Source organism: Neomonachus schauinslandi, chromosome 5 (assembly GCF_002201575.2).
Source record: "Neomonachus schauinslandi chromosome 5, ASM220157v2, whole genome shotgun sequence".
NCBI lineage: Eukaryota > Metazoa > Chordata > Mammalia > Carnivora > Phocidae > Neomonachus > Neomonachus schauinslandi.
In genome coordinates, this window is record NC_058407.1 from 62,742,517 (window position 1) to 62,760,539 (window position 18,023).

General features: G+C 43.5%; 1 protein-coding gene across 1 annotated transcript in view; it reads right to left on the reverse strand.

The window, feature by feature from the left end:
• DIP2B (disco interacting protein 2 homolog B) overlaps positions 1-10,160 on the reverse strand; it is a 224,352-nt gene extending 214,192 nt beyond the window's left edge. The window contains exon 1 of the mRNA XM_044915421.1: positions 9,963-10,160. Coding sequence (XP_044771356.1) covers positions 9,963-10,062 — 100 coding nt within the window. The 5' untranslated portion in view covers positions 10,063-10,160. The remainder of the gene's footprint in view (positions 1-9,962) is intronic.
• Positions 10,161-18,023: the final 7,863 nt, after the last annotated feature.

An 18,023-nucleotide genomic window follows, 5' to 3' on the forward strand; every position in this document is an offset into this window, starting at 1 on the left:
AAGTTCCAGGCTATGAGTAACTTGAAACAACATAATCCAAAGTTCTTAGAAACAAACAAACAAACCCTACAGGTGCTTTAATTTATCATGAAAGCAACAGTCCTCTAAAAATAAAGATATTAGAGCATTATTCCTTCAAAAACAAGAAATAACTCCAAGAAAAAATCAACTAAAGTATATGTCATTTACAAAAATACCTACATTAACTTATACATTAACTTTAAACTTAAACATTAAATATCCTAAGCACTAAAAACTCTTTCTGAACCAGAATGTAACCACAATCCTCTCTACAGTCCAGAAGCTCAAGTCCAATGCAACCAAGGATCTTTCAAAGACACCAGACCTGTGGATTTTCATTTAGGACTGTCCTGTGAAGCATCCAAAATATTTTCCTCTTGGGTTTCCCCTTTTCAGCTTCTGATCATCCTCACCTCAATTCAAGGAAGAAAAATTAATTTCACATCTATTCTCTGAGAATAGGACAGAACATTCCCATCCTTTTCCCTCCAGGGAGCCCCACCTCAAAAACTCCAAAGACAGAAGGTGTAGTCTAAGAAAAGTGGGGACCAGTAGTTAGGATGGAGAAGAATTTTGCAGAAACAACTTGAAACATGATTCAGGGTGACAGAGGCAGATGGCAGTGTGGAAACCCATGGGGTTTGGAGCCAAGCAGACTTGGGTTCCCACCCCAGCACACTGTAGCCTCAGACTGCACGTTCTTTAACAAGTCTCTACAAAATGGAAATCCCACACTTATCTTCAGCAGCTGTAAGATGAGAAACACATTTCAAAGACCTGCCTGAGGTCCCACAGTAAGCAGCAAACACAGTAGGGAGTGTGTTTCTCCCTCTCCCTCTGCCTCTCCTAGCTGGTGCTCGCTGCTCTCTCTCAAACAAATAAATGGAATCTTAAAAAAAAAAAAAAAAAAAAATTCTAAATGACTGTTAAGTCCACTGTTCTGATCCCTTTGCCATTCATTTCAGAATGTAATTGTCACTGGCAGGGAGAAAGGGAAAGATCAGGGTATAGGGCCAGATCTGGCACACACTGCATTCCTCTCCATTTCAGGTGATTTCTGCAGGCCCAGTTCTCTCATCATGATAATAGGAGCTATTTATTCAGCACCTACTTACTGGCCAGTTAGGGCATATGAAGAGCTAAGCACAGGGCCTGCTACATAATAAGCACTCAATAATAGATAGCTCCTTATACAGAGATCTTAACTTCCTAAAGGCTGGCTTCTTACAGGAAATTGAGTGGAACAGAAGTAAACCAGGCAGAAAAGGGGGAAGAATGTGCCAGAATGGGCATTTCTCAGAGAAAGGCAACGTGTACAAAGGCATGGAAGTGAAAAAGCACAGTAGTGCAAGTAGCTAGGCACGGCTAGAGAGGGGAGAAAATCATGGAAGACACAGGAAATGAGGCTACAAAGGCAAGCAGGTCTTGCTACGCAAAGGATGCTTGCATTTTATCCTGTGGATGGGGTAAACCAATGAATAATTTTAAACAAGGGAGAAGACACAATTAGATCTGTGTTTTAGAATGATCATTCCATCACAGAATAGAGAAGGATAGACTGGAGGGAGAAGGGTCTGGGAAGGGACTGGAGGTAGATGGATAAGTTAGGAGACTACTATAATAATCTCAGTGAGAGGTTGATAAGGGCCTGAACAAAGACCAGGGGCGCCTGGGTGGCTCAGTCAGTTAAGCGTCTGTCTTCAGCTCAGGTCATGATCCTGGGGTCCTGGGATTGAGCCCCGCATCCAGCTCCCTGCTCAGTAGGGAGTGTGTTTCTCCCTCTCCCTCTGCCTCTCCTTTCCCCCAGGTGGTGCTCGCTGCTCTCTCTCTCTGAAATAAATAAATGGAATCTTAAAAAAAAAAAAACAAGAGCCTGGACTAAGACCAAAACAGCATGGATGGAGGGGAGGAAGAAGAATCAACTGGACTTAGTGACTATCAGAAGTTAAGGATGACCCCCAAGTGTTTGACCTGAGTAAGTGGACATTCCGAAGTAGGGTTCTGTGGAGTGGGCTGAAATAAGGAGTACGGTGTTGGACTTATTAAGTTACCAGTGTCGGGGAACCAATGGGATGTCTGGGGCAGAGGGCTCAGAGTCAGGCCTAATGAAGACACAGACCAGGAAGCCATCTCACAGCCAAGATGGCTAATGCCCTGGGCACGGATGAGATTACTCAGCAAGTTTATGTGAAGTGGGATGAAGGCTAATGACAGCTAGCAGGAACACTTGTATCAGAAGGAAGCCCAAAAAAGCTCAAGAGAGAGCATAAGAAGAAAAAGGCACCAGAAGGAAATGACGCCATAAAAGCTAAGGAAGGAGAGGGTTTTATAAAGATAGCTATTCACCATATCCAATGCTGCAGAGAAAGATACTGTATCCAGTGGGTACTTTTCAGTCTGAAATTAGAAGTCACTGATGGCCTTGGAGACGGTTGGTTTGGAGGCTTGATAAGCAGAAGCAATGGACCAAGGAGTGAGCAAAGGAAAGGAAATGTAAACTACACCTTCTAGGATCTGTGAGAGGGAGAGAACGCACGCACACAAGAGCAAGCGGACTCCAACACAAAACTGTGGGAAGCTGCTTTTTTTAAGTTGGGAGAAATTTCAGCATATATATTTATAGGCTGAAGGGAAGGAACCGAGAGCCAAGTGTTAACTGAGAGGCTGAAGATGAGAGAGAGAGAGACAAAGACAAAAAGACTATGAATGAAGACTATGAATGAATAGATCAATCAATGAAGTAAGACGTCAAGATCACAGAAGAGAAGGAATGGGACTGAGATGGATAAACCACAGAACAGGCAAGGGGATATTTCTTCCTCTGAGAAAAGGAGGAAAGGGAATAGGGTGGGACCTGGTTCAGATAAGGCTCAGAGTGCTGAGGAGGGAAGTGGAGGGAGTTCAGCTTTCCTTACAAGCAAGCTCATAAGAATGGTTCTTAGCTTTGCTTCATAGTCCTCTTTAAGAAAATGATGAAAGGAATAGATTCTGCTCCCTAAAAAGACACATCAGCACTCACACTCAAAATTCTGCACATGATTTCAGAGTTTCCAGGTCCACTGAAGCCAACTCATGAATCCAAAGAAACTGCCTTTCAGAAGTGATCTTGTTTATAGATGAGCATCCACAGGGAAAGCAAACAACCAATTCATTATAAACACAAAGATATGAAAAACTCTCACTTAAACCTCTAGAGTATGATCAATCACCAAAAGAGATGGGACTATTTGAGGTATACAATAGCACTAACTTAGACTCTAGGGATAAGAGATATAGGAGACCATCCCTGCTTTTTAGAAAACTTAGAATTTAAAGACAATGAGTGACAAGAGTCCTGGATTTAAAAATGGCTTTATAAAAAAGCAGTATCTTTAAAAGACGAAAGATCAACCTAGAGCTCAAGGGAGACAAAAGTCAGACGCTTGGGTCTAAAGATAGAGGACCAGACAAGGCTGGTGGTAAACACAACTCAAAAAAAAGAGGACGCAAGAAAACTTTTGAAGGAGGAACTGAAAGGATTTGTTCACTAAAGACAAACGGAGGACTAAGAAAAGGAAGAGATAAAAACTATCTGAAGGTTCTAAGCACCCACATGTGCCTTTTCATAACTGGTAGATGCCTGAGTCTCAGAAACTACGCTTAAATTTCAAAGCCATTTACCAGAACCTACTGCCTCGGAAATGTACTCACACCACATGTCTGTATGAAACAAACCAGCTACTCTGCTCTGCTCTAGTCAACTGCCTGCAGTGACCCAACATGTGTTAAACCAAGGGTAGAGGGTGCCGACAGGAGCAACTGATGGTGCAGTGAGGTCTTTCTTTTAAAAAATACGTGCACAAATTGATTCCATTCATCACTTCATATACAACCATATTCTGCTAAGTAACACGAGATACTAAAAACAGCCAAGTCACCATGCATCCATTCACTATCAGAAACAATAAAGATTACATGCACCAAGCCAATTACTGCAGGCCACACACTTCAGTCAGCTCGTTTTCAACCTTACAACTCCAATGACATTGTCATTCCTTTAACAACTGAAGAAGTTAAAAAGAGGGAGGGTAGACAGTCTGTTCAAGGTCACAGAGCTAAGTGACAGGCCAGGAATGGGACCAAGGCCCACCAGATGCCAAAACCTGTGCTCAAATGGTTACACAACCCTGCCTCATACCAAAATCAAATCCCAAGACAGGGACTTCATGTTTCACTTTACATCAAATTGAAGTGAGCAAAAATTTATTGTACTCCTAGAACAATACAAGAAAGAAATAGTTGGGGAGCTACTTAAAGAAGTTTAAGTATGAATGACCTCTGTAGGAGCTTACACTGAGGTGAAATGAAAAACAATTTAAATAATTAGAAAATGTACTGGTTGGCAAAAATGACATACACTCTAATGCTGTAAGGTTTGAAGCGAGGGAGCTCATAGTGGTCAGGGTTAGGTTGATTTAAAAAAAGCTAGCACTTGAGCTAACTCTTGAAGAGCAGTGGGACGGCAAGCAGGAGGAGTGCTTCAAAGAACATTCTTGAGAGAGGGGGGGAGAACCGTAGAAATTATGATACAAATATAGTGTGAGGGCCCTTTTTAGCCAACCATCTGAACTTTCCACCCTGAGGTGCTAATCCTTACACAGGCTAGGAAAGAAAGTAGCCACCAGGGGCCAGGCTAAGAATGAAGAGGTAATGATTTTTTTTTTAAGACTTTATTTACTTGAGAGAAAGGGAGAGAGTAAGCGGGAGGGAGAGAGAGAGAATACCTGAAGCAGACTCTGCACTGAGCACAAAGCCCGACGCGGGGCTCGATCCCACAACCGCGAGATCATGACCTGAGCAGAAACCAAGAGTCGGATGCCTCACCAACTGAGCCACCCAGGAGCCCCTTAATGATTTCTTTCATTCAAAAATCCAGTTCAATGCTATGGGGCTGTCAAACGATAATTTTTCAAAATACACATCAGAACAAGAGTGCCCAAACAAGTGCTATCCTTTACAGTAAGCTGAATCATTCTACCAACAAATTCGTCACTTGTCTTCTGAACTACCCTCAAAACCAGTTTACATCACTCTACTTTTTTGACAGTCACAATGCAAATCAGTTTATAATCACTCTAATTTTTTTCAATCACAACTAGTCTGGACTCTAAAAGAACATCACCAGATTTTCTTTACTTGACTCCAAGTAACCTATAAAATGAAATTCCACCCTCAAATAAAATTTGCCACCCTGAAGATTTTCAAAGGAATGTGCCACGGGCTCTGACCACAATTCCTAAAGATGAGTTCCAACGTAAGATGAGTATGACCCACCAAAAATATATACATGAAAGTTTTAGGGAGAAGATCACTTAGATAATGCCCCATTTTGGTTATTTAAAAATCCACACCCCTGCTTTCCTTCCCACCCCTAGCAACAGGTATGACAACTACTTACACGTACTTTTCTGATAAATGTATATCCTATGAATTCAAAACCATGTGTTGTATTTGGGGGAAAGTGGACCACTTTCCCACTGTAGATTAAACAGGAGGGACTCGCCAGTTTCCTGGCTCCTTAATTTTACTTGCCCACTTCAGAGACTGTGAAATATGATCTCTAGCCAGCACCTATCCCTTTCCCTCTTCAACTCCCCCACTGCTTCCCCACTCCTCAAGATTTTCCCTTCAACTCCTGGCAAGGAGCCCTCTCTTATCCCTCCACCTTCAAGGTGGGCCCTACCAGCCTTGCAGGGCTGCCAAGATGAGTGATGGAAGAGGAGGAAGGGAGGATGTGATTGTGTTTGTTGTGTTTGTGCTCAGAGAAGTGTTCAAACAAGAAAAGGGAGAATCCCTTCCTGTGTTATTTTGTCTTAAATACCTTCCCAGTTGTCATCTTTGGACACTGAAAGACTTGAGCTCTTCCAACAAGCCACAGAAGTATGGGATTTATGTCCTTCTTTCCTTCACGCTCAGGACTGAACTGCACAAGCTCAATCTCAGCCGTCTCTACCTGCCACACGGCCCAATCTTATATTTAGAGTTCTCTGCTGTTTCTTTTCCACAACAACGACAAAGCAGATAGCTTCCTCTTTTCTTGGAAGGCAGCCTCTGGACAAAGCTCTACCATGGTCTCCTGTACTGTCTGGTTGGTACTGTCTGTGTGTGATTTCCCTTCTAGACTCAGGGCTCCTTGAAGGCTGACACAGTGCCCTGCTCACCTCTGTATCCCCCGCACACAGTAGGCACAAAATAAGTGTCTGTTGAATCAAATAAGTGAATGATAGACTTGAAAGAGACTTCAGAAAGAGAATCAAGGGAACTATTTAGAATTGTGGCAAACAACTGTTACACAGCATTTCCTTAGAGTAAAAATGAGAATAACTTGTGCCATAACAAGAAAGATATTTAAATCATTTGATGGTTAACAGATGCCATAATTACACGGCAGCTTAGGATAATGGCACTTAGTAGATGAGCGACTTTAGATAAAACACTTAGCCTCTTCACCTTTCTAAGTCTTCCCTTCTGTTAAAACAAACAAACAAAACAAAACAAAACAAAACAAAGAAGGACAAGAAAAGGTGAGCGATGGGGCGCCTGGGTGGCTCAGTTGGTTAAGCGACTGCCTTCGGCTCGGGTCATGATCCTGGAGTCCCGGGATCGAGTCCCGCATCGGGCTCCCTGCTCAGCGGGGAGTCTGCTTCTCCCTCTAACCCTTCTCCCTCTCATGCTCTCTGTCTCTCATTCTCTCTCTCTCAAATAAATAAATAAAATCTTTAAAAAAAAAAAAAAAGAAAAGGTGAGCGATGGTAATAATATCTATCTATTCTACCTAATCACAAAGTTGCAGCGAAGCCCAGATGACATAATGTATAAGATCATTATACAAATACAATGTATTATATGACAGATTTAAACAAGTAAGTCTCATCATTAGTGTTACTTAATATGCATGCACTTGAGTAAAATTCGTGAATAAAGTGACAAAAGAGTTTCCTGTCAAACATATAACAACACAATAATATATCTGAATTATGAAAAAAATATGCACCATGGGAATACTTGTAGAAACCTCCTACCTATTCAATTCATCTACAGAAGAGCTCCGGATTACGTGTAACTTCAACTTTAAGTGCTTCTCTGCACAGCTGCAGCCTCTTCTTTTTGGTGCAGAAGCAGGAGCTTTCAGGGCCAAGTCCACAGTGACCTGCCTGAAGCACTAGACACAGCCCTGGGCTCTGCAACGCGCTCTGCGGCAAACGGCTCACAGAGGCACAAACCTGCATTTCAGCACAGAGGTGGTGGAGCTATGACCAAAGCCTGCAGCCGAAAATGCAGACAAGCGCAAAGAAATTTCTTTAACAGCACACAGCTCAGACTATCACTATAATTAGGACCAACTACGGCCTGCATGAAAAAAAAAAAAATGAATAAAATCAAAGAATGAGTACACCAAAGCCAGCAACCCATGATAAACACATAGTTAGAAGTACATTTTTTGAAAGGAAAAAAAGTACTTCTGTCAACAGAGCAGCAGCTGTAGAGAAAATGTATAATAAACAAACAAGCAAAGATTCATTCAAAATATACTACAGACATCACAAGTAACACCACTCCGGAGATCTGGGGGTTAGTGGGTTGTTTTAACTTCACTTGAATTCCTAAAAACGTCTACCTAATTTCTCCAGTCAAGCATCCTCCGTACTTTATTTTATTTTTTTAAAGATTTTATTTATTTATTTGACAGAGAGAGACATAGCGAGAGAGGGAGCACAAGCAGGGGGAGTGGGAGAGGGAGGAGCAGGCTTCCCGCTGAGTAGAGAGCCCGATGCGGGGCTCGATCCCAGGACCCTGGGATCATCCCAGGACCCTGGGATCATGACCTGAGCCCAAGGCAGACGCTTAACGACTGAGCCACCCAGGCGCCCCCTCCGTACTTTCTTTTTAAGCAAGAGAAAAAAGACAGATGGCCCAGATGCTGACACTGCAGGCCCAAGATTTTTCAACTGTTATTTCTTCCAGTTGTCCGTTGCTAAAAGAGATGAAATACAGGACAACCCAGCATGAATCTATAAGAAACTAATTCAAACTAAGTCTATGTCACCCAAAGCAATCCTGCATGGGAAAGCAAAGCATACATTTGTCCTTAACGATGCTGAAGGCTTGACATCCACAGTTTGTAGGAGTTTCACACCTTTCTAAAGGAGAGAAAGGTGAGCTAATCAGTGAGTCCTAGAAAGAGTTCCTCAGAATCATTTCTAGAAACACTCAGAGAAGTAAACAATAATCAGTTGGAAGCCGATATACCAAGAATAAGGAGCTTCCAGGATTTCCCTCTGTGCAAAAGCAATCAACTCCTATTTTTAATCTCATTCTGACACAAACATCCAGCCAAACCTCTCTCTTGCTGGCTAATCAAATATAGCTGATTTGTTACTATAAACTGTTTTAAAAGTCAGATGTGAATGGAAGTCATTACAGATTTAATGACAATGTTTTAGTATAGGAGAAGAATGAGGTTATCTTGAGAGGCAGGACCCATGGTAATACTCTAAATACCTCAAAGAAACCAACTCACCCACCACCGCAGATTCTGGGGATGGGCCAAAAAATAACTTCCCAACTGATTAATTGAAAAATAATATGTTGGTAATTAAGTGCAAATGGAAACAGCACCTCCCTATACATTGGGAAAACCTAACAGGGTTATTAAAAATAATTATTTCCTTGTATGCCCAACAGGATTTATAACACTCAAATCTACTTCTGGTTTTTCATTGTAAAGGATTAACGGGGGGATGGGGAGAGAATGCCTCCATAAGTAAACAAAAAGTCTGAACTCTCCTGGGAACTTGTCACATTCTTCTCTTCCAATCAACAATATTTAATCCACTTTAAAAATGCTGGCAAAGAGGGCCTTTGGCAAGGAACTCGGTAAAAATATGCAACTCTGGGGACACCGCCACAATACTGACATCAAGCTTGTAGAAAATGCTGCTTTTGTCTCAGAGTCAGCCCCTGATAAAAACAGGAACTTTATGGAGAACTGATCACAACTGCACAAGAAGCCTGATCACATGCTCACAACAGAGCAACGTTTCTCTCATTGTTGTCCAAGGGACTTCTCTAATAACAGAGGCTTGATTTATTCCATTTTTTTAATTCTCAAATCCAACCCTCCTTGTACCAATCCACTGTCAAAGAGGATGCCGGCCAGGATTTGCATGTAACCGGTAGCCACCCTCCTCTCTTGAAAGACTCCAAAAGGTGATCAGATGCGGAAAATTCACCCCCAACACAGGCACCAGGAAAAAACCCTTATGACAAAGGTGATCTGAAAGCAGCACAGTGTGTGTCTCTCTGGGTTAAAGCCACTGCTTCTAATCTCCCTAGGACCCTCAATGGCCCACCCTGCTTCTCCCTCACTCCTGTCACTGGGGAGGCATCTTGTATTGTTAAAGAAGGAGGAAGAAGAAATGCTGCGGATTTCCCATGTATCTTTCTCTTTTTCTGAAGGGGGGGAGGGGAGCTGAAACAGGCGTGGGGCCCTCCCCTCGAAAAGGGTAGAGGAGGACAGGAGAAAGCTGTCAGCCACCCTGCTCGCAGCCTCCCCCCCCCCCCCACCGTGCCCAGACGCCCGGGCAGGAGCGCGAGGGCGCAGCTTTGTCTCGGGTTTTGAGGGGCAGGGAGTGCAGAAACTGCCCGGGCCCGGGGAGGACTTCTCCCCCAAGCAAGCCCCTGCTTAACCCCTTCCCAGAGAACACAACGAACGCCACGGGAAACCCACTTCATGGGGTGCGAGAGCAGGGAAGACGACCCTTCAGAGCACGGGCCAGATTTCCGGCACCCTCCTCCCGTCTCGCCCGCACGGCCAGCAGGGCGCGCGGCGGGGACCTGCTCTCCCTGTCGCCGCGATCCGCAGCGGCGCCCGGGCGCTCGCTCCCCCGCCCGCCTCCTACCCTCCGAGAGCTCCAGCTCCAGCTCCGCCAGCTGCGCCCGCACTTCGGGCGGCAGCGCCGCCACCGCGGCCGGCGCGGGCTCCAGGCCTCGCTCCGCCATCCGGGCTCCGCCAGCCACACTCCGGAAGACACGAGAGGGGGCCGAAAGAGGGACGGACTGACGCGGGCCCACACCCCGGCTACAGGATCCGGCTCCGGCCGCCGAGCGCCGCCGCTGCCGCCGCCGCCGCCGCCATGAGCGAAAGTCACGTGAGCACGGCGGCCCCGCCTCCGGGCCGCGGACGCACCGCCTCCGCGGCCAAGTCAGCCTGAGGACTCGCGAGCTTACGGCGCCCTCTACTGGGCATCTCCTGAGACGACGAGCCCAACCCCGCCGCCCCGAGCTCTCCTAAGCGAAATGAGCTCGAGGTGTTGAGGGCTTGGACACAGGTAGAGTGTACCTCTTACGAGCTCCCGGGAGCGAGGAGTTTTCAGGGGAGCCAAGCCTCACTTTTTCCAGTTCTCTTAGTGTGTTTGCCTTTGTCTTCTCCCCTCCTCCATTTTCCCAGAATTGACATCTATCCATTTATGAGGACCTGAACTCAGGCCCCTTTTTTTTTGACCGATTAATGATTTTTTTTTTTTTTTGTATTATTATATCACAGACCACTTCTTTCACGGGGGCTTCCTAGTCCCACTTGCCAGGAGCTCTTTGTTTCTATTTCAGCTCTAGCATTTAAGGCAACAGACGGAGAATCTCCTTCCTCCTACCTGGAATGCTACTACTTGCAAGTGGGGAACTTAGTCTTCTTTATCTTTTTATCCTCTTCAATGTCTGATTTAATAGATGTTCCAAAAATATTAATATTTTAATTCAATATAATGAGGATCCAAACATTTGTGTATTTTTACCAGGAACTACTGGGGCAGAAGCTTTAAATAGTCGTTCATATTCTATCTTTTTTTTTTTTTTAAGATTTTATTTATTTATTTGACAGAGAGAGACACAGTGAGAGAGGGAACACAAGCAGGAGGAGTGGGAGAGGGAGAAGCAGGCCTCCCGCTGAGCAGGGAGCCCAATGCGGGGCTCGATCCCAGGACCCTGGGATCATGACCTGAGCCAAAGGCAGACGCTCAACGACTGAGCCACCCAGGCGCCCCCTCTTTTTTTTTTTTTTTTTGAATGCCAAAGCTCCCCTTCACAATTTGAGAGATTTCAGTGCTTTCACTTCCCTTCTGTGCTGATCCAAAATTGGTCCTGTAAGAGATAAGGCCTCAATATCTATTCACTAGTAGGAGTTTCTAGACAGTAGTATACCAGTTAGGGGCTGAAAGGAAAATTATTTTTTATTTTTTTAAAAAGATTTTATCTATTCATTTTGACAGAGAGAGACACAGCAAGAGAGGAAACACAAGCAGGGGGAGTGGGAGAGGGAGAAGCAGGCTTCCCGCTGAGCAGGGAGCCCGATGTGGGGCTCGATCCCAGGACCCTGGGATCATGACCTGAGCCGAAAGCAGACACTCAACAACTGAGCCACCCAGGCGCCCCAGGAAAATTATTTTTTAGTTGAGAAAAGAATTTCAGCTTGAAAAAAAGAAATGTGACATCATGGTTGATTGAGGGATAGACTGAAATTTCCTTTTAACTGCAACAATGTAAGGAGAATCTTGGGAATATATGTATGTATGTCCTCCGGTTTACATGAGGACTGTTGAAGGTTTGTTTGTTTGTTTTTAAGGCTGCAAATTTGTTGACATTCCTCCCCTCAAAAAGTGAGGTCCACGACCCCTCCCCTGAATCTGGATGGGCTTCTCATTGCTTTGACCAATAAAATATGGCACAAGTGATGTCCTAGAAGGCCATTCAGCTTCCCTAGTTCTCGGTGTTCTCCTTCTCCAGAGAACCCCTCAGAGGATCCTCCCTCCCAGGGCACTCTGAGAACCCAGCAGCCATACCAGGAGCTGACCACATGGAAGACCACGTAAGGTGCTCTGCCCAACCACCCCAGCTCAGCCCGGCCTTTTAGTCATCCAAGCCCAAGAAGCCTCCAGATGACTCCAGCCCCCAGACATTTGAGTCTTCCCAGCTGAGGTCCCAAACAATGTGGAGCAAAGACAGCCCATCCTTGTGCCCTGTCCAAATTCCTGTGAACATAATAAAATGGCTATCCTTTTGTGCCTCTAATCTTGGGGTGGTCTGTTACACAACAGTAGACTCCCATAAGAAGGATCTTAGCAGGTGTTCTTGTTTACCCTCCCAGTAGCCCTGACTCCCTTTTTTCCTTGTCACTAGACTACACCAACCCTGTTGAGGCTGAATATGCCAAATATACACTTTTCTGACCTCCTTGGCATGTATGTGACCCACTGGGGGAACTACTCTAGAGGGAATATCTGTGGAGGATTTTCCTTTCTGATGAGAGAGATGCACGAGTAGAAAATGCCCCTTCACTTCCTTCCTGTCTTTGGATGTTGTCCAGTTTAGGGCATCAGTAGTCATCCTGCAACCACAGGGGAAAGCTAAGAGAAGTGCAGAGATGTCACCTAGAACTTGACTGAATTGTTCTGCTAAAAGAAATTCCGGAACCACCTATACTTGGGCTTGTCCTTCTTATATGAGAAAATAGGTTTAAACTTATTTTAGTTGAATATTCTGCTATTTACTGCTCACAGCTTCCCATCTGATGCTCAGTTTATTACCAAAAAATGGAGTATTACAAGTGAGCAAAAATGTGAAATGACTGAGTGCAGTTACAAAATGTCTAGTAAACTATTATGACACAGATCACATGTAGACTGGGGCTGTTTTGCTAGGGAAATAATTGGAAAAATTCGAGATTTAAGGAGTAAGTGGACCACTTGGTATGGCTTTCAGTAAATTCACACAAGAGATAAATAGTCTGGAGATGTCTCAACGGAGGACAGGGGGAAAAGTTTGGCTTTACTAAGAAGCTCTTCTGGCTGCAATCCAAATTGACAGGGATGACAGGGTGGAGCTTTGTTGACTTGGGGAAGCCAAGGTCTCCCAGGTTAAAGCGAGGTAAACAGAAGCAAGAGATTTCACAGTGATAAAATTGAAAAGACTGAGGCTCCAGATCTCTGAAGGATCTCAAGACCTTTCATTAAACAGTTTTTGTCAGATGAAGGAGGTCAATTTAGTAATGAATACAATAAGCCTAGCAGGAAAGATTACATTAAGGGTGGTATTCCTCCCCCTGAGGTCATTAATTTCAAACTGTCTTAAGGAACAGACCTTTAAACTAAAGGAGAAGGGGGTATTTGCAGAGTATAGAGATAAGAGCTATGAGGCAGAAATTCTCAGGCTTAATGACTGATCAGCGCTGTCTAATAGAAAACACAACATGAGCCACTTGTGTCATGTTAAATTCTACTACATTAAAAAGTAAAAAGAAACAGCACATCTCAATCCAGACTAGCTATATTTCGAGTGTTCAATAATTACATGTGACTAGTGTGGCTACCGTGTTGCTCAGCGAAGGTCTAGGTCTTTACCTGCTTTATTAGCATATGGAATTACAGGATTAAACAGTCCAGAGCCCCACTAAGTTTTTGCAGCATATGTATTGCCAAAGATATTCCAAACTTGGTTTTAGCTGCAGCTAATTATTCAAGACTAAAAGCAGTCCTTAAACTTCCAACTCCCACCAATAGGAAAATGGCTGCCAAAGTTCTGCCCAGAAGGGCATATACCCAATGCCCATATTAGGTACGCCCGTGAAGGACAATGGATAACTAAGGCACTTCCAGAGATCAGAACCAGAGGCTGCCAGACTAGCTAACACATTCATTCTATTTGCCAGGGTCAGGCATCCTCACTAGTCCTGTCAGGCAGCATGGTAGATTATTTGCAAAAAGGGCTGCACTGTATTCGCTATCCTTAGGTAAATCCCTCCAATATAATGGGTTTGATCATATGACTTGCTTTGGCTAATGAGACAATAGTAAGCATGACCTACAGACTTGGAAAGTGCTTGTGCATTGGGCTTGCCCCCTCTCTTTCTGCTTTTGAGACCACTGCCTTGTGCATGAGCAGGAGCTGGGCTGCTAGATGACAGACATGGCCCAGCTGCCCTTACTGCTCTAGGCAAAACCCAACCTGCCGCGAGGTATATGAGTGAGGCCATAGACTGCCGGTTGATTGCACGTCCTTGCTGAGCCCGGCTCAAGTGGCCAATGCAGGGAGAAAAAAACGGTTGCCATTTTAAGCTACTAAGCTTTGTTGGTTTGTTACACAGCAAAAATTGATAGAAACAGGTATGACATGTGCTCAGGAACAGTGTCTGCTGCCTATTTCCTTTCCTGAGCGAAGGTACTATTGTACTTAACAATTCCTTGTCTGGCATTGTTTGTTGCAATCGTTCTCAAACTTTAGCATACCTCAGAATCACGGGGATGGCTTATAAAACACCAGTTGTGCCGTCCAACCCAGAGTTTCTGATTTCATAGGTTGGGGATGTGGCCCAATGACGGACATTTCTACCACCTTCTATGATGACACCGCTGCTTGCGTGAGCACCACACTTGGAGAACCAGCGGTCTCTTGGATGTGTCGGAGACAGTTATGACTCCAGCTGCTGGTCCATGAGGAGTCGTCTCCAGGAATGAAGGAGATGACGTAGTCCCAGAGGTCTGGACTTGGAGCTGGAAGAGGTAGCTGCATGACACTGAGATTGTCTGCCTTAGAGGAAGGGAATGAAGTTTCACATGAACGAATTATATACATTTTTCGTCTAATGTGTCATCCAAAGACACCGTTTCCTTACTGATTTTCTGCCTGGATGAGATCTCCATTAACGTAAGTGAGGTATTCGAGTCCCCTACTATTATTGTATTATCATCAGTTTCTCTCTTTATGTCAATTAATACTTGCGCTATGTACTTAGATGCTCCAATGTTGGGTGCATATTTACAATTGTTCTATTCTTTTGTTAGATTGAACTACACCCATTTTTAATTGTGTATAATGGAATAAAAGTGCCATAAGTGAGTGGGCTCTGGCAGAGGCTGTGAGCCGATTACCCAAAGTTCATTTCCCCTCCTTTCTACTTTGTCTGGAGAGCCCACCTACCACCATAGGTGCTGAAAATGCCAGATACTCAAGCTTCCTTAGTGCTAGGTTATTAACAAATCACCCTATCCTGGCCAAGGGACCTGGAGGGAAGTCAGCTAGGGGTCAGGGGACAGAATTCTGGGAAAGATATCCCTCCCTGGTAAGGGAGACATCTGAGAGAATCCTGACTGAGAACTCTGCTAGGTTCTTGGATAATTATACCCTCAGAAGAGAGTGGCAGTGGCAAGGCTGGCAAACAAAAGCTTGGAACAGAGGGACAGCCACCGAGTCCTGAAGGTGGTGGCAGAAAGCAGCAACCTGGAATGACTTGTGATCTACCTCCTGGGAATACCCAAAGGTCCCTGAGTTGGGCAAAGAACCAGAAAAGGATCCTGTCAGGGAGTCTCTCACCTGTAGGCAGAAGCAACAAAATTTTTGCGTTCATGTTAATAAGCTCTCCCTTGTACCCCTAAACTGAATACTGGGAACATTTAGGTGACATAAAACCTACCTATAATTGAAACTACAAAATAAAGCCCTGCCTGCAGAAACTGGAAGGCATTCCATGAAGGAACAGGTTCTGTGAGATGAACCAACATCTCATGATTAACATGGAGATTTTTATGTTCTTAAGTCCGTATGAAACCACTGGAAAAACAGCAGAAACATACAGTAGACCGTCTTCAACTTAGGAGGGTTTAGAAAAATATTAGGAAAAAGATTCTCTTCCTGTGTTGTGACATGTCACTGGGGAAGACTGACGTAGCATCTTGGGGCACCTGTCAGTCAGTTAAGCGTCTACTCAGGTCATGATCCCAGGGTCCTGGGATTGGGTCCTGAACTCCCTGCTCAGCGGGGAGTCTGCTTCTCCCTTTTTCTCTGCCCCTCCCCCTGCTTCTCTCTCTCTCTCTCTCTCATTCTCTCAAATAAATAAATAAAATCTTAAAAAAAAAAAGAAAGAAAGAAAGAAAAGGCATCTTTCCTCACTATGATCTTAAGTGAAATCCTGGCAGGCAGAGGAAACATGGAATAAACTAGCTGAGCCCTTTATTAAACTCTGCTAGTGAATTACTTTGCATGACCCATCCCCATTACACCATAGCTGCTGCAACTACAGCTGTAGACTCTGAGAGAAAGGACTAGAATACTGTCCTAGATGAGGCCAGGTCATTTACACTTGCTATTTCTAGCTTTATCCAGCATGCAATGAGTGCATAACAAGGGGTAAAACCAACAACAACAAAAAGTCTATTTGGATGAATATACCCTGTAGGAAATAACATAATGGCAAACAGTAACCTATACAAAATTATATAGAAATGTATTAATTTAATTCCATCTCATTCAACTCCTCCCTTCTATGAGGTAGAGCTTAACTCCTCCCCACTTGAGTATGGGCCATATCTGGTGACTTGATTCCAAAGCGTAGAGTATGGAAAGAGGAAACAAAAAATAACTTTCCAGTGGAAAAACCTGGTAAGCACAACCTCAGCCAGGTGATCCAAGTTAGCATCATCAGTGATAAGTCATGTTTTAAGTATGGACTCTTGATATGATGGGATAAAAACGGCATGTCACTTCTGTGGTCTTGCCCTCAAAACTCATAACTCTAGTCTAATAATGAGAAAACCCAAATTGAGAGACAATCTACAGAGTCTCTGACCAACAGTCCTTAGCACTGTCAAGGTCATCAAAAACAAAACAAAACAAAAAGTCTGAGAAACTGTCACTGCCCAGAAGAGCATAAGAAGACATGACAACTACAAAGAATGTGGCGTCTGGATGGGATCCTAGAACAGAAAAGGGATATTAGAGAAAAACTAATGAAATCTAAATAAACTGTGGAGTTAAATTAATATAGTACGTACCAATGCTGGTTCCTTAGTAGTGACAAATATACCATAGTAATGTAAGATGTTAGCAAGAGTGGAAACCAGATGCGAGGTACATAAGAATATTCTGTACTATCCTTGCAACTCTTCAGTAAATTTCAAACTATTCTAAAAATGTTTATTATTTAAAATAAGGAAGGAAGGACCAGCAGGAAAATTACAAAATATTCCCAACATACAATTAAGTGTAAAGAGTAATATAACAAACATATGGCTACCTATTAATACTGCTTTAAGAAATATTAGTATTTACCATGTCTTATTTTTTACAAGAATGTATTATGAAGAGTTTGAGTCCTTGTGAACCCTTACATCCCCTGCAAGATTTTATACTTTGACTACATGTGCATGTTGTAAATAATGTAGTTATACAAGTGTACATTATCTTCTGCATATTTATGAGCATATTTATGTACACTTCCTTGTGCAGCTACATGTAGCTCCATATGATTCATTTTAACTGCTGACTGATATTCCATTGTAAGAATATGGTATAATTTATCCTTGTTAGACATTTAAGATTTGGGGTTTTGTTTTGTTTTGTTTTTGTCGTTTGCTATTTGAAGTTGCAAGAATATTCTTTTTTTTTTATTATGTTATGTTAGTCACCATACAGTACGTCACCCATTTAGCCCATCCCCACCCATCTCCCTCCATCAACCCTCAGTTTGTTCTCTATTGCTAAGAGTCTCTTATGGTTTGCTTCCCTCTTTCTTTTTTCCCCTCTTCCTATATATTTGTCTGTTTTTTCCCCTAAATTCCACATGTGAGTGTGAAATCATGTATTTATCTTTCTCTGACTGACTTACTTCACTTAGCATAATAACTCTAGCTCTATCCACGTCATTGTAAATGACAAAATTTCATTCTTTTTGATGGCTGAGTAATATTCCATTGTATATATACCAATCTTTATCCATTCATCAGTCATTGGACGCTTGGGCTCTTTCCATAGTTTGGCTATTGTTGATAATGCTGCAATAAACATTGGGATGCATGTACCCCTTTGAATCACTATTTTTGTATCCTTTGGATAAATACCCAGTAGTGCAATTGCTGGGTCGTAGGGTGGCTCTATTTTCAACTTCTTGAGGAACCTCCATACTGTTTTCCACAGTG